The sequence below is a fragment of the Pygocentrus nattereri genome, chromosome 21, assembly GCF_015220715.1.
Source record: "Pygocentrus nattereri isolate fPygNat1 chromosome 21, fPygNat1.pri, whole genome shotgun sequence".
Lineage (NCBI taxonomy): Eukaryota > Metazoa > Chordata > Actinopteri > Characiformes > Serrasalmidae > Pygocentrus > Pygocentrus nattereri.
The window spans coordinates 67,501-90,511 of record NC_051231.1 but is presented as its reverse complement, the minus strand read 5'-3'; the positions used below and the strand labels follow the sequence as shown (position 1 = coordinate 90,511).

Sequence of the window (23,011 nt, the reverse complement as noted above, 5' to 3'; positions counted from 1 at the left end):
ATGCCACAAGCTTGGCACACCTATCTTTAGGCAGTTTTGCCCATTCTTCTTTGCAGTACCTCTGAAGCTCCATCAGGTTGGATGGGAGACGTCTGTGCACAGCCATTTTCAGATCTCTCCAGAGATGTTCAATCGGATTCAAGTCTGGGCTCTGGCTGGGCCACTCCAGGACATTCACAGAGTGGTCCTGAAGCCACTGCTTTGAGATCTTGGCTGTGTGCTTCGGATCGTTGTCCTGCTGAAAAATGAACCGTCGCCCCAGTCTGAGGTCAAGAGCGCTCTGGAGCAGGTTTTTATCCAGGATGTCTCTGTACATTGCGGCATTCATCTTTCCCTCTATCCTGACTAGTCTGCCAGTTCCTGCTGCTGAGAAACATCCCCATAGCATGATGCTGCCACCACCATGCTTGACTGTAGGGATGGTATTGGCCTCGTGATGAGCAGTGCCTGGTTTCCTCCAAACATGACGCCTGGCATTCACACCAAAGAGTTCAATCTTTGTCTCATCAGACCAGAGAATTTTGTTTCTCATGGTCTGAGAGTCCTTCAGGTGCCTTTTTGCAAATTCCAGACGGGCTGCCTTGTGCCTTTTACTAAGGAGTGGCTTTCGCCTGGCCACTCTGCCATACAGGCCTGATTGGTGGATTGCTGCAGAGATGGTTGTCCTTCTGCAAGGTTCTCCTCTCTCCACGGAGGAACGCTGGAGCTCTGACAGAGTGATCATTGGGTTCTTGGTCACCTCCCTGACCAAGGCCCTTCTCCCCCGATCGCTCAATTTAGACGGCCGGCCAGCTCTAGGAAGAGTCCTGGTGGTTCCGAACTTCTTCCATTTACGAATGATGGAGGCCACTGTGCTCATTGGGACCTTCAACGCAGCAGTAATTTTTCTGTATCCTTCCCCAGATTTGTGCCTCGAGACAATTTTGTCTCGGAGGTCTACAGACAATTCCTTTGACTTCATGCTTGGTGTTTGCGCTCTGACATGCAGTCAACTGTGGGACCTTATATAGACAGGTGTGTGCCTTTCCAAATCATGTCCAATCAACCACAGGTGGACTCCATTTAAGCTGTAGAAACATCTCAAGGATGATCAGTGGAAACAGGATGCACCTGAGCTCAATTTTGAGCTTCATGGCAAAGGCTGTGAATACTTATGTAAATATGATTTCTTTGTTTTTTAATTTTAATAAATTTTCAAAACTCTCGAGAAAACTTTTTTCACATGGTCACAATGGGGTATTTTGTGTAGAATTTTGAGGAAAAAGATTAATATAATTAAATTTGGAATAAGGCTGTAACATAACAAAATGTGGAAAAAGTGAAGCGCTGTGAATACTTTCCGGATGCACTGTACTTATCTTGTTATCTTGCAACAACAATCTCAAGATAACAATCCAGAAAATTACAGAAACAGCTCATGACCTCTTCGGACTCGCATCCACAGCATTGGACGTTAACCTGAAACACTGAGACGCACAAACACTCCCACGCACAGCGTCTCTCTCAGAGGACAAAGCTGAGGCAACGAGGCAATTGTGTGCTCAACAACCCTGAAGTGAACTCAGATTAAACAAAACAAAAAGTTAAAGTTTTCACAAACAGCAGAGGGCAGTGCAGCGTTAAAGCCCCGGTTGTCTTTTGTTTGAATTTCACTACAAAATATACTGGTTTTAAACTGGTGTCAGAATATTGGCCTCGCTGCTAAAGGCTTCAATACGCAAATGGGCCCACAAACTAAGAGTTTCTAAGCAGAATAATTTATTTTAAATGTAATGCAAGCCGATCTGTCAATCCTGTCAGATTATAGATTCACAAACGTGTTTGTAAAATATCACAAGGGATATCGCAATATGTAGCAATAACTGCAGCGGAACTGCAGCAGAACCGCAGCGGAACTGCAATACTAATATTTTTTCCATATCATGCAGCTTGAGCAAGAGCGCTAAAGGAGAATTGCACTAATTTTTAGAACATCTGTATAATTAAGTTGTTAAGATGTAAAAAAGTCAGTGGTCTGATATGAACGGACCTTTCTAGATAAACTCGCTGAGTCAGAACTGATCACAGTGGTGCTGATAGGAACCAGACGTCTGAAGAATCAAACGTCTCTAAAAGCTCCTGCACAGAAAGTTACTACAAGAAATGGTCATGAATGGGCTTTTCTAAAGCCTGAGACACTGTATTATGATAGTTTACACCGGTCAGCCATAACATTATGACCACCTCCTCGTTTCTACACTCACTGTCCATCTGATCAGCTCCACTGACCGTATAGCTGCACTCTGTAGTTCTACAGTTACAGACTGTAGTCCATCTGTTTCTCTGATACTCTGTTACCCTGTTCTTCAGTGGGCAGGACCCCCATGGACCCTCACAGAGCAGGTACTATTTGGGTGGTGGGTCATTCTCAGCTCTGCAGTAACACTGATGTGGAAGTGTGTTAGTGTGTGTTGCGCTGGTGTGAGTGGATCAGTCTCAGCAGTACTGCTGGAGTTTTTAAACACTGTGTCCACTCACTGTCCACTCTATTAGACACTCCTACCTTGTCAGTCCACTTTGTAGATGTAAAGTCAGAGACGACAGCTCATCTGCTGCTGCACAGTTTGTGTTGGTCATCCTCTAGTCCTTCATCAGTGGCCACAGGACGCCGCCCACAGGACGCCGCCCACAGGACGCCGCCCACAGGACGCCGCCCACAGGATGCTTTTGGCCGGATATTTTTGGTTGAGAACTGAGAACAACTGAGAACCGTCCACCAACACCTCAGCGTTAGTGCTGAGAATGACCCACTACCCAAATAATACCTGCTCTGTGAGGGTCCATGGGGGTCCTGACCACTGAAGAACAGGGTAACAGAGTACCAGAGAAACAGATGGACTACAGTCTGTAACTGTAGAACTACAGAGTGCAGCTATACGGTCAGTGGAGCTGATAAAGTGGACAGTGAGGTGGTCAGAATGTTACGCCTGATCAGTCTATAAGAAAGTTTTGGCCTAAAGTGTAGAATCACTATAGTTGCGCTTTAGATACTGAGAACCTCGGTTTCTAACACCACCACAGTAATTAACTATTAACCATAACTGATTCTCTACAATGTAGCACATCAAACCACTCTAAATGTCTTTGGTTATATTTCAACCACTTAATTATGCAGAAATCAGTGGAATTCCATTATATATCCAGTCCTGAAGGGCCACAGAACTGCATGGCTACACAGCAGATTCAACTAATTAGGCCTGAGGAATCAGTCATGTCAGAGCAGAGAAAACGATGCTACGCAGTTCAGTGCAACTCCAACAGCATCTGAGAAACACTGGGAAACAGGTATGAAATTAAAACGGTGCCGAAAGTAAGAGCACATGGATTAAAATGCTTCCAGTTGCAACGCATTCAGTTTAAAGAAGCAGCTCAATTCCTTGCAGCAAAGACAGTAAAATCATCTGCTGCTCACATGTCCAAACACCACTCGCATTAAAAACAGAATACAGGCTCCTTTAGTGGCCGACTAATGGTGAAACACAGACACCTAGTGGTGGTGAGGTGCTACAGCTGTTTTAAACACTGAACATTTAAAGGACCCATATCCTCCAGTCAACTTCTAATATTTGTGTAGTTTTATGCACCAAAAACGGTCATAATTAGCATTCCAACTTAATTATTAAACAGGCTTTATTGGTTACTGTGCCTTTAACTGTGTAAATGAGCTCTGTTCTGGTTGGCTGCCCTGTATTTTGCCTCATTCCCAAAGCAGTCCAGGCTGAAACACTCCTTATAACTTCAGCATTAATGGGCGGGACTAACCTGCTTCAGGCTGAATTTGTGCATTCATGTAAATGAGTTCTTGTGAGATTACAGAAAAAAAATGAACTACGAACAGCCTGTTTTTTTGCAGCACAGTTTCCATATATGGACAGTATGGACTGCAAAGTGAGTGGAACATTTTAAAACTAAAAACTGAACAATCTTTACGTATTACTTCATGTTATTTACAAAAAGCGAGAGAAATCTGCTTTGCTATGATATGGGCCCTTTAAATTTACCCCAGCACAGACCGAAATCTTGCATTCATCATTTCGGCAGCTTTTCCAAATGGCAGTGAGAGAAAAAATGTAGTACAGTGTGTAACTTGAATACTATTTCATGCAAAATTTCCTGGCACACCACACTGACTGAGGGTCAAGGCACATATACATTACGTTAAATTTTACCCATCAAAATCACACAAAAAGCTCAACATCTCAATACTGCTCAATGCTTTCACCTCAAACTGTCTGAACAGAGACGGGAGGTTAGCCTCGAAGCACCACGTCAGCTAAAGTGACTTAGAACGCCGTTCAGTCGAGGTGGCGTGGCTGAGCTCTATTCAGAGGGCAGCTGTGAGCTGATTATTTGAAGCGAGTCCGAGCGCAAATGAGACCGAATGTGCAACATAATATGAAGAAAGCTGCACAGTAGAGCTGAACGATTTTGGCAAAAATATCTAATTGCGATTTTTCAGACCAGTATCGCTGGTTTTGTATAGTTTTGTATAGGGTTGTATAGGGTTCTTTGAGTGTTCATGGTTCTATATATAATCATTTTCTTGACTGGTGAACCGTCTTTTTTTGTTGATAATCGACTATAGGACCGTAATAAAAATGCGATTAATCTTTCAGCTCTACTGCACAGAACTTCAAAGTGATGTCCTGTTAATATTTTATGTTTTCATCTGTTCTTCGGGTTCCTTTCTATTGTTTTTATATTGATTGTTTGCCTAACATGGGTGGGTCTAACTAAGGCCATGCACACGGGCTAAATTGAAATCTCACCTTCCCCGAGTTATTTCGGTCTATTCCAAATCCTGCGGGATGCCTCTAGGCGATGGAATCTGACTGGAGAACAGCTCAACTCAATCTCATCACAAAAAAAAAAAAAAAAAAAGCCCATCCAAACATTATAACAGTGGTCATTTCAGAAGCACATTCAATTTCAAAGCAGGCACACACCTACTTGTGATGGCTGTGGCTCACTTATTATTGATTTGGATTGAAAAACCAATTCCATCGCATATACAATCATCACGTCAATCTCAGGAAGTGGCACAGAGGCACAGAAGTGACTGGGGGGGGCTCTAGGGGGCCTGCTAGTGCTCACCATGGTAACCTCACAATTGAGATGTGAAAAAAAAAAAAGAAAAACATTGCTTTAATATTGCCCCTGGGTTTTTGACGGAACCTCATACTTGAAGACCACGCTGAAGATCTTGCCTCCAAGCCGCTCGGCCAGCCAGGAGTTTTTGATGACAGCCAGTTTGAGGCTTTCGCAGCTCAGCATGGCATAGTAGTTGGTGTGGATGGCACGGCCCATGCCCTCTATAACCACCAAATCCGTGCTGCGCTCTCGCACCACAGTGGCCAAGACTTTGTCCAGTCGACTGGAGGTCAAAACAAAGAGGTGAAGCAGAAAAAAAACTGTATTAGTAACAAATTTGCAAGAACTTGGCAATGATCTCTTAAAGAGAACTGACACAATTTGCCCCTTTACCCCAAATATAACTGATTAGCAAAAAATGGTGTCTGCAGTTTGTTTCTTCTGCACTGCAGCTATGAGGCTGATGCAGCTAACAAGTAATGGGAACTTGTATTCACCAAGAAAGCAAACTGCATGGATAAGCTGTCACACACTTGCATTACACCATGTTTCTGACACTGTTTTCTATAAAAGTAAAGACAGAATTCAGGTTGATGCAGTAAGAAATGAATAAACCGGCGTTTAATATGTTTTAATGTTCAGTTCCTTCCTCCTAATTAGAGCTCCTTAACGAGCAGCTTGTTGCTACGTCAGAGTAACGAGCTCCGCCCACTCGCTGCTCAGCCGGCAGTTCGTTCTCCAGCTCCTTACACTAAATTCCCAAACTGTTGTCTCCACTGAGCAGCTTCTCTGTTTTTACTGGCTCAGTTTTACGGCTCAGTCTGATTTGGTCCGACTCTGAAGACGAGATGACACTAAATTCCCAAACTGTCATCACCACTGAGCAGCTTTTCAGTCGGCAGCTGTGACAGAAGAACAGCTGAACAACCTGGAATCAGCCAGAAATGAACCCAACACCATTCGCCAGACGTGTCTGATCTTCAGAGTCGGACCAAATCAGACTGAGCCGTAAAACTGACCCAATATCAACTGTATATATTTATTTATTTATTTATTTATATACACTGCTCATTAAAATAAAGGGAACACTTAAACATCACAATATAACTCCAAGTAAATCAAACTTCTGTGAAATCAAACTGTCCACTTAGGAAGCAACACTGACAATCAGTTTCACAGCTGTTGTGCAAATGGAACAGACAACAGGTGGAAATCATTGCCAATTAGCAAGACACACTCAATAAAGGAGTGGTCCTGCAGGTGGGACCACAGACCACTTCTCAGTACCTTTCTGCTTTCTGGCTGATGTTTTGGTAACTTTTGAATGTTGGTGGTCTTTCACACTCGTGGTAGCAGGAGACGGACTCTACAACCCACACAAGTGGCTCAGGTAGTGCAGCTCATCCAGGACGGCACATCAATGTGAGCTGTGGCAAGAAGGTTTGCTGTGTCTGTCAGCGTAGCGTCCAGAGGCTGGAGGCCCTACCAGGAGACAGGCCAGTACACCAGGAGACGTGGAGGAGGCCATAGGAGGGCAACAACCCAGCAGCAGGACCGCTACCTCCGCCTTAGTGCAAGGAGGAACAGGAGGAGCTGCCAGAGCCCTGCAGAATGACCTCCAGCAGGCCTCAAATGTGCATGTGTCTGCACAAACGGTTAGAAACCGACTCCATGAGGACGGTATGAGGGCCCGACGTCCACAGATGAGGGTTGTGCTCACAGCCCAACACCGTGCAGGACGCTTGGCATTTGCCAGAGAACACCAGGATTGGCAAATTCTCCACTGGCGCCCTGTGATCTTCACAGATGAAAGCAGGTTCACACTGAGCACATGTGACAGACGTGACAGAGTCTGGAGACGCCGTGGAGAGCGATCTGCTGCCTGCAACATCCTTCAGCATGACCGGTCTGGCAGTGGGTCAGTAATGGTGTGGGGTGGCATTTCTTTGGAGGGCCGCACAGCCCTCCATGTGCTCGCCAGAGGTAGGCTAACTGCCATTAGGTACCGAGATGAGATCCTCAGACCCCTTGTGAGACCATATACTGGTGTGGTTGGCCCTGGGTTCCTTCTAATGCAGGACAATGCTAGACCTCATGTGGCTGGAGTGTGTCAGCAGTTCCTGCAAGATGAAGGCATTGAAGCTCTGGACCGGCCCGCCCGTTCCCCAGACCTGAATCCGATTGAGCACATCTGGGACATCATGTCTCGCTCCATCCACCAACGCCACGTTGCATCACAGACTGTCCAGGAGTTGGCAGATGCTTTAGTCCAGGTCTGGGAGGAGATCCCTCAGGAGACCATCCGCCACATCATCAGGAGCTGCCCAGGCGTTGTAGGGAGGTCATACAGGCACGTGGAGGCCGGACACAACACTGAGCCTCATTTTGACTTGTTTTAAGGACATCACATCAAAGTTGGATCAGCCTGTCGTGTGTTTTTCCACTTTAACAAAGTATTCAATGAGAATATTTCATTCATTCAGATCTAGGATGAGTTATTTGAGTGCTCTCTTTATTTTTTTGAGCAGTGTATATATATATATATATATATATATATATATATATATATATATATATATATATATATATATATATATATATATATATTTCCCCCAAATTCTCTCTTTAACCAGTAAACATCTCCACAAGAAACAAATTCTTACCTCAAGTCTAAACAGGGTGAACTTGATCCACTCTGAACTAACGTTAACCTGTCCTCTTTTACTGCAGCCCTAAAAACAAACAGTTAAAAAAGAGACAAAGGAAATAAAAAAAGATCCCAAAAAAAAACAAACAAAAAAAAAAACAACATTTAGTAACCTGATTGAGGTTTGTACTCACTGGATGACAGGATCCATAGCAGCTATTCTCTCAGTGACTATCTGCAGCTCACTGTTCGTCACGTCGTTCAGAGCGGGGCCCGAGTTGCTAGCGAGGACAACCTGAAAGACAACATGTCCACATGCAAAACAAAACACATGACATCCAAACATCATAAGCTGGATATTGTACTCTGGGAGGTAATGAACAGCTGTGCTGTGACAGACATTACGCTTACCTCTGTGCCTCTGATGAGGAGTTCTCTTACAAAAGGGAAAACTCCCAGAATTATGTCCATTCCACTATTATCTACGAAAAACAACGCACATTTATGAGGAGGACCCTGCAAAAGAAAGCCAGCGGGCGTAGCGTTCAATCACTTCGGTCGCAAATGACATGTCACAGTTCAAAGAAACACAAAAATTACAAAGTAAAAGGTAAAATCAGTGCAAGTCACTAAAGGCCCCACGATACGATACTTGAGCGATGACACAGTTCTATCCAAGGATTTCAATCACATGATTTTTCTGTTGTAGCCGCCATATCTGGGACCGAATTTCTGGGTTGGATGCGCCGCATGAACGTAACTAGAGGTGAAGGAGGCTAAAATTTCTCTCCCGACTCTGGAGGAGAAAAACGTTTCCTCGACAGTGTTGATAAAATAGTCTGAGGTCTTTCTACAGTTCCCCTGAACTCCTGATCTCACTTAAACTGGGGGAAAGATACCAAATCTGTGTTTTCCTGATATATTTATCTCATCCTCAGCCCCTCCCCTGTTCTGGAGAGTCTCTCACAGCGTTTAACAGCACAGAAGCCCCCGGCTCGTCACGTCAGGGTGGGTAAAGGATCCCATGGAGGGAAACGACGTCAGCTCGTTAACATAGACGTGATCAATGCTGGTCTTTAGAGAACTTTAGCTGGTGTTCACAGCCGAGAGGTGAACAGTGGCCCCCCTGACGGAGCTGCGGACCGCTGGGATCGCTTTACTCTCTGTTTCTGATTTAAATGACGTTTGAACGGAGAAACATAAGCGTTAAATATCAGACTGAAAGTCGCGGGACGGAAAACGACGCCGTGTGTCGACAGACGTGGTTCTGTAAGTTTGCTGGTGCAGTTAGTTCAGAGTTCAGCTCCAGTCCTGAAACCCCGGCCCTGCGTAACTGCGGCTTCCCGCTTAAAATTCCTGAAATGATCAGCTGATTAATCCCTTCTGGAGCTGATCGAGGTGCGAACAGCAGAGAAACGCTGAACTATGCAGAGCAGCGGCTCCAAGCCTGGAGTCTGGATTAAAGACTGATTAAAGGTCTGCGAGTCTCTCGTCTCTCGGCTTCTGTGGCGTCTTACAGGTGAATCGTTCATAAAGCCCAGCATCGCGCAGCGCAGCCACTCCCTGACTCGCTCCCCAAAGCGGCGGCGACTCTACAGAGTGACGTCAACGTGAAACATGAGAATAGAGATTTTACTTCAGACTTGTAATGCAGTAAATACTGCAGTGTAAATTATAACTCATGGTGTAAAAGCCTGGTTTTTTATAATAGTGTAGATTTTGCTCTCCTCAAAAACCTTTCACTGAAGCACAGTAAAGCTGTTAAACAAAGTTATGTTCAAAAACACATTAGCCGGAATGCTTATCCAGACTATCTGTTCCACAGTTCTGATTAGTGCAACAATACTGTAGTCAATTATTTACGAATGAGCCTCATTACATGTGCGTGCAATACTTCCTCACTGCCCAAGCCAGTATATCTGCAGATAAAGTTCAGGGGCCGTATTACGGACACTTCTTAAGTCTGAAATCTTATCTGATCTGTTTAGTCACCATGACAACTTTAGTTTGGACTGAATTTATGACAGAATCTATTACAGAACAACAGGTCTTAAGTTCATAATCTGATCCTTACCTCCAGATAAGAAAACAGTATCACACAAACTAAGATAAACCCCAGACTGTCTTACCCTCTGAGTTACAGTGTAGTGGTTGAAATCTTACCCTACAAAACGGATCTCAAATAAATAAATAAATAAATAAATAAGTAAATAAATAACCTGCTTCATTATCAGCTACTAGCACCGCTCTGTAGGCGACCCTGCCCGTCTGCAGGGACAGCAGAGGAGGGGAAAGTTCAGCTCCTCACTGCTGGGCTTTAGTTACATTTAGGGATCAGACGCCTTCAAAGAGGGGGGCAGTTATTTATTATCACCCCCCCTAATTCTTCAGAGATGTGAAGCTGAAGTCAGAGATTCTCCAGATTGTTGGTCGAATTTTCCCGTTCCACCTTAAATGAAGCCGCAGTTATATTCTGGTGCTTCATATGGGACAATTTAAGGTGGAACGGGAAAGTTAACTAGCTAGCTACCAAAACATTAGCATGCTATTAGCGAAGAAAAAGACCAAAATACACTGAAACGACATTAAACTAATATAATATGATGGTTATTGTAATTTTTAAACAGATTATTTGTGGGTTTCTTTGGTCTCTTGTGCTCCATCTTACTGGTTTCACTTCACCCCAGCCCTCTATCTCAACAAGAATCAGGACACCCCACACCTAGATAAACAATATAAAATGTTTGTCTCAATTCAGCAGTGAACTGAAATGTATTTCTGTTTTCATCCATAAACTGAGCTCACAGACTCCAGCATACATCTCCTCGTACTGCAGCTGCTGTAGTCACGCTTCTATCATGTGAAGCATATCGACAGCAGTGTCACATAAACCATCATATAAGGTCCTCACCTTCAGCCTTTCAATCCACTGGTTGTAGGCATCCACAAGCCACGGTCGCTCTATAAAAAAACAATGATAAACATTTACTACCATTACAATACAGCACTATTTGCATAGCAAGATGCAACAATGAAGTGTGCCGTGCACAAGAATCAGAAAACCTGCAAGACATAACGTGGCACAGACAGACAGTACGAGTCACACAACATAGGACAGTAATAATAATAATAATAATAATAATAATAATAATAATAATAAGCATGAAACAACAAAAAAGAAGAAGAAATACAAAAAACCATCTACAGGCATTTATACAGATAGAAATACACAAAACTCTGCAATAAGATCTATAACCTGAGATAAAAAGGGCAGCGATAACAATCCTGAATAAATGTGTGCAGGTATTGGTCCTGAAGTAAAGCGTCCAGGTGTGGAGTGTCCAGATGTGCAGTAGGGGTTACAGAAAGTGCAATATGTACAGTAAAGTGTCCACATGAGCAGACAGATCAAATAAACCAATGATTTAGTATGAAATTCTGATTTTATGTATTATTTCTCAGTCTGCTCCATATTATGTGTGTTGATTCAACATAAAATGTTTTGTTGTTTTGAAGAGCGAAAAAACTCCTTTCCCATTCCTGCTATGTGTTTGTCATTATCAGAAGTCAGACATACGTAATTAAATATGTTATTTAAGTAGTGTAGTTAAAGATAATTATTATAATAATAAACTGCAGAAAACATGTATAGTTTCTGCATTAAACCTCTCCCGATTGTTCTGACACATCCGTCTCTTTTCTTATCTCACTTCAGCTACGTTCACATCACAGGCCTTGTTACTCAAATCCGATATTTTGCTCAGATCCGGTCTCTCTGACTCGACGGTTCACCCTCGTTTACGTCAGTGACTCTAATCTGTCATTAACGTGATGAACCGGCTCCTGAACTGACCCTCATATGAGCTCCTCCTACTCAGTGACGTCACGTGACTGAATCACTGCATCATCAGCACAAAGTAACGAGCAGAACGAGCTTCGCTGAGAAGATCATTAACTCTGATCAGCTCTCAGCTTCATTATTAGAGCCAGACGGAGGAGAAAAAGGTGAGATGAGCTGCTTTTCCACCGTTTACAGGCTTTAACGGCCGGTCGGCGCTGTTGCCACGGTAACGCTGAATGATGGGGACATATGAAAGTGGCTCAGGTCGGATTTGAACAGATCGGATCCACACGGCGCTGAAAACACCAGATCCGAGTCACATTAAGGAAGGAAATCACTTCAGCCTGGAAACGTAACGCATTCGTGAACGTAAAGCTAAAATATTAGAACATTTTTGTCCATCACATGCACAGTGATAGATTTCTGATACAGAGCTCAGGGAATGCATTTCTCTAAAAGGGGAATAACAGTGATACACAGATGTACCCAACACATACCACATATTCAAGGAAAACCAATTATCTATACATACATAAAATATATCTGATACATTATAACACATAGACCAGCCACTTTATTGAGTCCACCTCCTCGTTTCTACGCTCACTGTCCATGGTGGTGGTGTGTTAGTGTGTGTTGTGCTGGTACGAGTTGATCAGACACAGCAGCTCTGCTGGAGTTTTTAAACACCTCAGTGTCACTGCTGGACTGAGAATAGTCCAGCTGCTCTTTGGGGCTTACAAAACAAATATGCAGACAAACAGATGGACCAGAGTCTGTAACTGTATATGCAATCATATGTGACTATCCGGTTCCTAGTAAATCCAATTCTTCAGTTCATGAGACAGGAAGGAATAAATTAAGACTTCTTACCTTGTAACTGGTGTTTTGCCTGTTCAAATCCAAACTCTGGATCTGATTCAAGAACACTGAAAAACAAGAACGTTGGAATTCCTGAAAATTCTTACAACATATTACACAATGTTTCCAAAAAAGTTGGGAGGCTGTAAAAAAATGTAAAGACAAACAGAATGAAATGACGTGCAAGTCATTTAAAGCTTATACTTGACTGAAAATAGTACAAAGACAACATCTCAAATTTTATTATTTTTGAAAAATATATGCCCATTTTGAACTTGATGAAGGAAAAAGTTTCAAATAAGTTGGGACAGGAGTCACGAAAGACTAGTAAAGTTGAAAACACCTGGGGGTCAATTGGCAACAGGTCAGTAACATGATTTGGCATAAAAAAAGAGCATCTCAGAGAGGCAGAGTCTTTCAGAAGATGAGCAGGGGTACATTCTGATTACAGATTAACATTGAGGTGTTTATATTCTCACTCTACTCAACATCACAACCCGCATCCCATGAGTCCAGTCAGAGTGAGATGAGCAGCAGTGAGCAGTGATTGTTTTTTTTAAGTGCATTAAAATGAGGTGTTTACATGGACGTGTTCTATTCCGATTGAGCTATTAGTTGAATTATGAATGGATTATTACAAACATGCTGCATTTGTTGCAACATCATGGCTGTTTTATAAGAGTACAGGTGTTAAACCGGCCTATCTACCGGTCATGAATACATCTGGCACATTATGAAGCAAAAATACAACAAATGAGCCCCTGAAACTGATGAGCAGCTGAAATCCTGAATCAGACAAGAACAGAAAACATCTCACTGTCAGAGCTACAGCAGCGTCTCCTCAGTTCCCAAACACTGACAGAGCTTTTAAAGAGGAGGTGATGAAGCTCAGCGGTAAACAGACCCCATCCCGACTTTACTGGAACATGTTGCTGGCATCAAATTTTAAAAATTGGTATATTTTTTTCAAAAAACAACAAAATTACTCATTTTTAACTATTGCTTTGTTGTCTTTGTACTATTTTGAATAAAATTTAGGGTTTAAATAATTTGCACATTATTATGAACGAGGTCGCGGATACAAGTGGCTGAAATGAGCTTTCTCCGCAGGGTCGCCGGGCTCTCCCTTAGAGATACGGTGAGAAGCTCGGCGATTCGGGAGACGCTCGGAGTAGAGCTGCTGCTCCTCCACGTTGAGAGAAGCCAGCTGAGGTGGTTTGGGCATCTGGTAAGGACGGCCTCTGGACGCCTCCCTAGGGAGGTGTTCTAGACATGTCCGACGGGGAGGAGACCCCTGGGAAGACCCAGGACACGTTGGAGGGATTATATCTCTCGACTGTCTTGGGAACGCCTTGGTATCCCTCCGGAAGAGTTGGAGGAGGTGGCGGGGGAGAGGGAGTCCTGGGCCTCTTTGCTTAGGCTGCTGCCCCTGCAACCCGGACTCGGATAAGCGGTGGAGGATGGATGGATGGATAATTTGCACATCATTGCATTCTGTCTATATTCTGGAACTTTTTTGGAAACAAGCTTGTCTATTCAAAGCAAAAGGGTTCGAATATTAATATAACAATTACTGAGAGATGTTAAAAGCAGTGACACTTTTGTAGAAAGTATATACCACATCTCTCTCATTCGTTTCACTCACTCAGACACAGCTTTGGCCCCCCAGTCAAACACGTTGCCAGCTAGAAGACCTCTAACCAGAGCGAACTGCCTCTGATCCCAACTCAGCTCCTCCAGAGACTTCACCACCTTCTGGTAATACTTCAGCGCCATGTCATTCTCCCGCTGCTTTATCTGTGAACACAGAGAAGAACTCAGGAGAACCCGACCTCCGTAGTGTTAGCAGCACATCTATACCGCAGGGTAAACACATGTTAAAGGCAAAGAATCATTAGGAGATTTAGAAGAAAGAGATCTGTGGAGGTGAAAGATCAGTGTTAGGATGTTATTGAACTCAGTGATAATTATACTGTTTTGAACTGGAATAATTTAGAGAGTGAGTGATAAAATCACAGCACGCACAACAAATAGGAAATACAGTGTTTTTATTGTTAAATAAATATACATATTTAATTTTCCTTTGAGAAACAAACGAAAAGAAATTCCACTCGTTTTTATTGTTACAGTTATTCAGAGTGGTTTAATGTGAAACGCGCCCATCTAGAGAAACTTACTAAACCAGAATTGCTCACAGTGGTGGTGATAGGTTTCATAATACTAAAACCTCCTTCAAAGAAACTTAATACATGAAATGGTTAGAAGCAGATGTCCAAGATATTGTTTTATGATAGTTCTACAAAAAGTATGTTTTTGTATTCATCCATCAGTCCATTTGTTCCCAGATTTACCAAAATTCGACCATTATCAGCTTTATGCATAAAAAACCCAAGACACACATTGACTCACTTTTAAAAAGTAAATAAAATGGCTATATCTGCATTGTAGACATTGTAGACAACCTCTGGTTCCTATCACCACCACCGTAAAGAGATCTGAGTGGGTAAGTTTCTCTATAATGAAATGAAGGAGAAGATTGAATAAAATATTCCCTTATTAACAATCAATAAACTAAATATTGGCTGACTAGAGAGCTTGGAGCCCCCCCGAAAAAGGTGATATAGGGAAGAAGTATATGGACTGTATGCAGTAGACTGTGTAATGGGGGTGGGCTTCGGAGCTCACAGAAGTTATAATGGAGGTTCACTCTTGTACAGACACCAATCAGCCATAACATTCTGACCACCTCCTTGTTTCTACGCTCACTGTCCACTTCATCAGCTCCACTGACCGTATAGCTGCACTCTGTAGTTCTACAGTTACAGACTGTAGTCCATCTGTTTCTCTGATACTCTGTTACCCTGTTCTTCAGTGGTCAGGACCCCCATGGACCCTCACAGAGCAGGTGGTGGTGGGTCATTCTCAGCACCGCAGTAACACTGACGTAGTGGTGGTGTGTTAGTGTGTGTTGTGCTGGTCTGAGTGGATCAGACACAGCAGTGCTGCTGGAGTTTTTAAACACTGTGTCCACTCACTGTCCACTCTATTAGACACTCCTACCTTGTCAGTCCACCTTGTAGATGTAAAGTCAGAGGCGACAGCTCATCTGCTGCTGCACAGTTTGTGTTGGTCATCCTCTGGTCCTTCTTCAGTGGTCACAGGACGCTGCCCACAGGACGCTGTTGGCTGGATATTTTTGGTTGGTGGACTATTCTCAGTCCAGCAGCGACACTGAGGTGTTTAAAAACTCCAGATTTGAAGTGAGGAGGAAATTTGAAAACTGCACAGAATTTGTTTTTTGTTTTGGCCAAACCATCACTTCAAGAAAAAAAACAGCTTTTTGAGGAATCCAAGATTTGTAATAGTTTTTTTCTGTAGAAGTGGACATTCTGAAGAACACTGCACTCAAACTAAGGACTGCTAGTGCACTTAAAGCTTCCCAGGAGCCCTACATCACTTTGTCTGTTCAAGCACTGCTGATCTAGGCATATAGCACATTATCTTTCAAAGGAGAACAAAACAGCAATTCAAACCTTAGAATAGGGGTCAGGGAAGTTAAACTCGTTCAGACAGTGTTCTCTTGTATCCAGCAGACTTCGAACAGTGAGGGATCCATAAGCACTTATGAACAGAAAAAGAAGCGCTGAAGTTAGGAAGAGACAAATTTAACATTCAGTCAGAACTGTACAATTAATACGATGCCCAAAAGGTATCAAGACACCTCGGCTATTTTGTGAATTCAGCTACTTTAAGGTGCACCCACTGCTGACACAGGTACTCAAACAGCTCGTATAATCTCCATAGAAAAGTATTGACAATGGAACAGGAGCTTTCTAGAAGAGTAGAGGCTGTTATTATGTACAAACATTCACAGGGTCTTGTTTTTGTATCCTTTTCTTGGAAACTATATGAAATGAGTGGGTGATTATGATATTGTTATTACATTATTATGTTTTGCAACTATAGCATCTATCGAGACAATACCTTGTATATATGTCAAAGTTTTCTCTGAAAAATCTGAAAATGTCAGCTGGCTTTTACATTTTGTTAAAATTTGAATAGACCAATAGAAATGGTTAAAAATCCATTTTTCTATAACATTCAATTTAAGGCTAGATGTTGATGTTTTTTCCCCCTTCCTGTAAAGTGGAAATACAAGGTTTTGCATATTTGCCATCCCATTCAGCAAAGCACAAACACAGACACCCAAACCATAATATGTGCATACTTAAGAGGATCTATTAGAGATACTATTTGATATTACTGAAGCCGGAATTTGAGGTTTCAAGCAGAAAAAAAAGGTAGCTCGATATCGCTGCTGTCAGAAGAAAACCATCGCCATTTTTCAGTTTTTGACATCATTTGAAAACACCTGTTGCTCTTTACATGGTACCAAAACAAACGGCCCAAAATGACTTGGACAAAAATTCTGGTTCCACTGACTTCCACTAAAAAGGTAGTTTTTTCCTGCTTCTTTAAAGTTACCATTTTGGAGATACGAGGTTTTCTTCCGACAGCAGTGATATGTTTGAGGTTACTACATTGTGAGTGATAATCTGAGCTACAATGTGCTCAACATGCTCTTACAAAGGCTGGTGGCGGAGTGTCTGCAGCTTGTGCCGGTACTTCTGCCGGAACTTCTCCGCCCTCTCGGCTGCCTCGGGCTGGTCTCTTTGGCTTGCCACTGCTCGCTTCACCACCTGTCCAAACATTAGTGGAGTCACTTACTTCCCACTGTATTAGCTGGAATTTGAAGCTTAAAGCAGAATGAAGGTCAGTGTTTGACCTGGAGTCACTGAAAAATCTGCTTCAGCAGAAAAGCTCCGCTCGTCATCTTTCACAAAGCAACCAATCAGGAAAGAGGGAGGGTGAAACTAAACTAGAGTGTGAATCCTCATATTCCACACAAGAAAATTTAAAGAGCGTTTTGATTTTATGCACCAACAATCTGGATCACCAATAAACATCCTTCAGGCTCCTTCTGTCAGTGTTTTTAAAAAAGTTAAAAACTTATTTCTTTACTAATATTAAGTTAAATGCTAAAGTATTACTTTTATCTTCTTGTTAGCATTTCTTCCCTTTATTTATACTTTTATCTTGTGCTTTTTTTATTGTATTTATTAATACATCAATTTTCTGCTATTTATTATTTGCTTATTATATTTTGTTTTTATTTTTGATTATTTCTCTCTCTGTTGTTTTCAGTTTGTATTGTGAAGCACATTAAGCTGCATTTTTAATGTATGAAAGATGATTATTATTATTATTATTATTATTATAACTACTGAAAGTGGGGCTGTGCTATAGAATAGTTTTACTTGCATTTGCAATATAAAAAAAAGAAGATTGAAGATTTATATTAACTCACTGGCATATGTACACATGGCATGTTTACATGCAGCCTAATAATTTATAAATAATCCAACATATTCTATTCCAGCTCAACCGGAATAGAATATGCCCATGTGTACACTTTGATCGGAATAGCCTAGTCTGATTGAGGCCAACCGTTAAATAGAAGAATAATATCCGTGTAAGCACCTGTATCCGATTACATTCCCTATCGGAAAGTTTCAGTCTGTTCTGCATGTGCGTCGCGTCACAGTGAGAGTTTATACCGTTCGACACGGCGGAGCAGAAACTGGTCTGCAGAGGAGACGAAGTTCATGCTCTGATCTTTAAAAGACGGCGGCGGGACGGACGTCCAGCTTATGCGTCTCAGAGCACGACGTCTTCCTCTCGGCCTTCTTTAATAAGGACACGTGAAGGACGTTTTCCTGAGTCTGACGTCATTTTAAAGCAGTTAAAATCACAATCACTGCTCACTGCTGCTCATCTCACTCTGACTGGACTCACGGGATGCTGGTTGTCATGGTAACGTCTATACTAAGTGGTTCTCTACGCATGAGCGTAATTTTGGATCTGATGACTTTGTAGTGAGCATGTAAACTGAGATTTTCATCAGATTGTTGAGTAGAGTGAGAATAAACACATCAGTCTTAATATGTAATGGGAATGTATTTAAATCTTTGCACATAACCACAGACAACGTTGTCACTGAGGTTTGTTAAAAAACCACCATAGCTTGGAAAGCAGTTTACTGTAATGTAAGAATATGATGTCTCTTTGTTGGCTGTGGTGAAAAAGCACTTGCTAAGGTTTGCTGATGTTCACGTGGGCTGAATAAGAAGAATTAAACCTTGTTGAAGCAAAATAAGTGCTTTTTTTAGTCTTTCCATTTAATGTGATGTACTATCAAGTACTGAATTTGCTCTTAACACCCCCATAAATATTCGCTTGACTTCTTATCTGCTTTGCAGAAGTTGCCACAGGCGAATTCCTCATGGTTCAAATGTAGATTTTTTTTAAAGGAATATGCTCCGCCATCTGAATGCAGCCGTAGGAGAGGGCAGGATGAATGATATGTTCATATAATGTGATGTTCAGTGAAGCCACTGGATATCACAATGACGGTATGAGAAGTGGTATATTATTATAACTGTGCACCTGTGACTGGATTATGTACTGCAAAATAAAAACACCATTCACAACATCGTGCAAATTAAAAATAATGAAATACGCCTGGCTACTAATTTCATACCTGAAAGCACATTTATGCGCCTTTTCAGCAGCCGAGGCCCTTATGAGTCACTGTTTAAACAGATCACACTGTGTGTAAAATTCAGCTTCAACGATTCGTACCTACAGTAGACCGCGGAATGACCTTAGCCCTACCTTAAGGCATTTACACTGGCTCCCTGTATGTTTTCATAACCAAGGTACTTTTACAGATAAGCCCCTCCTTATCTATGAGGTATAAATCAGCCACTCTCTCGCACCCTTTGTTTCTCCGCTTACGGTCGTTCCCTCTAAACCAGGGGTTCTCAACATTTTTCACCAAGTTTTTTCTTAATGCCTCACACTAAAGACCTATGAATTAGGTCAATTTCACTTTAATCACAGAAACCAAAATCTGCAGTTATGTTAGAAAGCATAACGTTAAAAAAAGATATCGCTGTTGTCGGAACAAAACCTCATACCTCCAAAATAGCAACTTTACAGGAGAAGGAAAAAACATGTTACTTTTAATGGAAGTCAATGGAACCAGAATTTTTCCCAAGTCAGTCGTTTCTTTTGGTCCATTCTTCATAAAATTTACACACGATGTAAAGAACACACAATGTAAATTATGTCAAAAACTAAAAAAAAAAAAAAATGGGCAAAAATGGAGATACAAGGTTTTCTTCTAACAGCAGCGACATGTTTGCAGAGATGTCAAAAAAGGGGGGAAAAGAAGAAAAGGTAGATATAGAGTGGACTGTGATTTGGAGCTGCAGTCCTTTGCATTTTCATTGCAAAAACTCTTGTGGCTCCCACAGGAGTCACTGTTTGGTCTGGAGACATCTCTGTAGTGTTGAACTCACTGTGTTTTTGGATTAGCATCATCACAATCAACAATAATGACAAACATTACTTGAAATCTGCTTCTTTGACATGAGTTAAACTCAAATTGATAAACCAGGAATCAAACACAGATCTGTGCTATTGTTTTAAGGCTTGTCTGTCGTTTTAATCAGCTGCAGCTCAAACTGCAGGAATGATATGAGGGTAATTAGAGTCTGAGGTGAAAATAGGCAGCTTATGCTGACAGTACAGCGCCAATATGCTGCTAAAAGAAGAGGAAAGCTAATTTGAATAATTTCCCTCATTTCATCATAAAATGTGTCCCACCAGCAGTAAACTCAACAGGGCTCGGCTGGAAGCGGGCTGAGACCCGCAGGGTTTGCTGTGCTGGTTCAGCTGTTTGACACAGACATGAATACAGCTCAAAAAGTTTGACAGGTCTGCTCCGAACAAGGTAAGAGAAACACCCTGAGGATCCTCTCCATCTCTAGCCAACTGTCTGCACTGCTCCCCACGGCTACGTTGTCTCAAACTGATGATGTTTAATTATCCAGAGACTGCGATGTTTTCATTTATACGTCTCTACCGGCCCGTTACAAACTACTGCCTCTGCCTGAATACAGGCCTGCAGACCAGTAGAGGGTGCTTCATGAACCACTGGCGGTCTTCGGACCACAGGTTGAGAAACTACACACACAAGGTGATGGGGCACTAGATGTTGCAGGCCCAAAGTTTGCAGCAGTCTCCACCAGCAACTGTGCAGCTGTACATCTCTCTCTATTTTTAACACTCATCTTATATTGACTCGTTCCTTTGCACATTTTAGTTTATTATTATTGGTTTACCTACTGTTGATATTAGCACTTTAAAGCTGCACTATGTAAGTTTTGGTGATTGGGAGACTTCTATGATGGAAATGTATGTGTGGAAGAATACAAGGTGATTCAAAAAGATTCCTCCGATTTCAAAGCCCCATATTTTTACAGCCGTGAGGCGCCGAGGAACCAATCACACTCCAACTGTAAGAGGGGGTGATAGAGTTTCTGACCGGCTCCTTCAGTCTGAGAGGAGCTGAGACCCCTGAGCAGAACGTTCTGCGCTCTCCGCGTCAATCAGAGTGAATCCGTCAGAACTGGGCAGCGGGATTTTCATCAGCAGTGAAGCTCCAGCAGCTCAGAGCGTTCGGCGCTGGTTCCACAGCACTGGATGATCTCCGAAATCCCACTGAAAGAGCCGTGAGAGCAGCGACGCTCGTCACACTCAGTCCAGTCTGGGATGAGTTTGACTGTGGTGTTGATGTCGTCCGTCCAGCTGGAGGAGGTTCAGACTGAGACCTTGTAGAACTACATAATAAACTTTACACTCATTTAAACCGTTTACAGCTCACTGCACTGATCTGTGATGATTTACAGTGAAATCAATCATTTTGAATCACCCTGTATTTTGTAACTGGAGAGCACGCTTCGGACCTCTGCCTGAGTGGTTAAATCTGATGATTGCAAGCAACCTGAATAGCGAGTATAAATAAACTTCTGTCATTATTATTATAAATACATATCAAATCCATATCAAAATACAACAATTCTATGTTAAAGTTAAAGTCACTATGTGGGTCAGGGCATCCAATTAGACTGTCTGTAAAAGCTACAGAGAGGCTTACCCCATCCAGTGCTTCCTCAAAACAGTAAAGCCAGTATTCTCTGGCCAGTGCATCCTCTGTCAGGTCGACAGTGTCAGGGATGTAGGATGAGGGGTCCTGCAGGAGGGGCAGGTTCACCAGCTGCCTCTCAAGACGGTCCATCTCCAGCATATCAAACTGGACACATAAAAGGAGAGAGAGTGAGAAATCAGAGCAAAAACACCACACATATGCACTCCCATAAAGTGATAAACTGGCAAAAAATCTCATTTATACAGTTTACCCTTATCCCACATGTAGCCATTCATTCAACACATATTTAGTGTTGCCCACCCCTATGCCAGGGATGCATCAGAGCACTTAAGCATTCACACTATAACTGTTACGTGGTCAAGACGCACTGCACACTTATGATCGGCTCCCCAAGACTCATGTTAACCCAAGATGTAAATAAAGCCTTGGATCTGTACTGCAGAATTCTGAACGTCTTGAATGATCGACTACATTATGGATCAAGAGAAAAACTGTAGATTAGATTTTACATCAAACTGTCACTTTAAGAGTCAACACAAGAGTCATCAGAGCAAAGTCTGGGGAATTGTGTGTCACTTAAGGGAGTAATTTTGATGGCAATGCAAAAATTTCTGCATAATTTCAGGCGTAACATTCTGACCACCTCCTTGTTTCTACACTCACTGTCCACTTTATCAGCTCCACTGACCGTATAGCTGCACTCTGTAGTTCTACAGTTACAGACTGTAGTCCATCTGTTTCTCTGATACTCTGTTACCCTGTTCTTCAGTGGTCAGGACCCCCATGGACCCTCACAGAGCAGGTACTATTTGGGTGGTGGGTCATTCTCAGCGCTGCAGTAACACTGACGTGGTGGTGGTGTGTTAGTGTGTGTTGTGCTGGTACAAGTGGATCAGGAGTTTTTAAACACCTCAGTGTCGTTGCTGGACTGAAAATAGCCCACCAACCAAAAATATCCAGCCGGCAGCGTCCTGTGGGCAGCGATGAAGGACTAGAGGATGAACAACACAAACTGTGCAGCAGCAGATGAGCTGTCGTCTCTGACCTTACATCTACAAGGTGGACTGACAAGGTAGGAGTGTCTAATAGAGTGGACAGTGAGTGGACAGTGAGGGTCCATGGGGGTCCTGACCACTGAAGAACAGGGTAACAGAGTATCAGAGAAACAGATGGACTACAGTCTGTAACTGTAGAACTACAGAGTGCAGCTGTACAGTAAGTGGAGCTGATCAGATGGACAGTGAGTGTAGAAACAAGGAGGTGGTCATAATGTTATGGCTGACCGGTGTATAAATAAAATGAAAAAGCTGCAGTAAATTGGCCACATAGAAATAGATCAAGGTTTTCCTTACAATACTGTGAAAATGACCCCCATCAGCATCACATTTCACATGGCAGCAAATTCTCAAAACATCCCAGACAGTGAGTGTGCATCCACAAGTAGTGCACTTTAATC

The 23,011-nt window shown here is 42.5% G+C and overlaps 1 protein-coding gene across 1 annotated transcript in view; it reads right to left on the bottom strand.

Moving 5' to 3' along the window:
* Positions 1-2,898: 2,898 nt before the first annotated feature.
* pank4 (pantothenate kinase 4 (inactive)) overlaps positions 2,899-23,011 on the bottom strand; it is a 32,871-nt gene continuing 12,758 nt past the window's right edge. Inside the window, exons 10-19 of the mRNA XM_017685806.2 lie at positions 21,544-21,699; positions 17,067-17,179; positions 16,013-16,100; positions 14,125-14,276; positions 12,492-12,547; positions 10,689-10,738; positions 8,189-8,293; positions 7,972-8,072; positions 7,794-7,862; positions 2,899-5,413 (exon numbers count right to left, since the gene is read on the bottom strand). Of these exons, the coding sequence (XP_017541295.2) occupies positions 5,185-5,413; positions 7,794-7,862; positions 7,972-8,072; positions 8,189-8,293; positions 10,689-10,738; positions 12,492-12,547; positions 14,125-14,276; positions 16,013-16,100; positions 17,067-17,179; positions 21,544-21,699 (1,119 nt within the window). The 3' untranslated portion in view covers positions 2,899-5,184. The remainder of the gene's footprint in view (positions 5,414-7,793; positions 7,863-7,971; positions 8,073-8,188; positions 8,294-10,688; positions 10,739-12,491; positions 12,548-14,124; positions 14,277-16,012; positions 16,101-17,066; positions 17,180-21,543; positions 21,700-23,011) is intronic.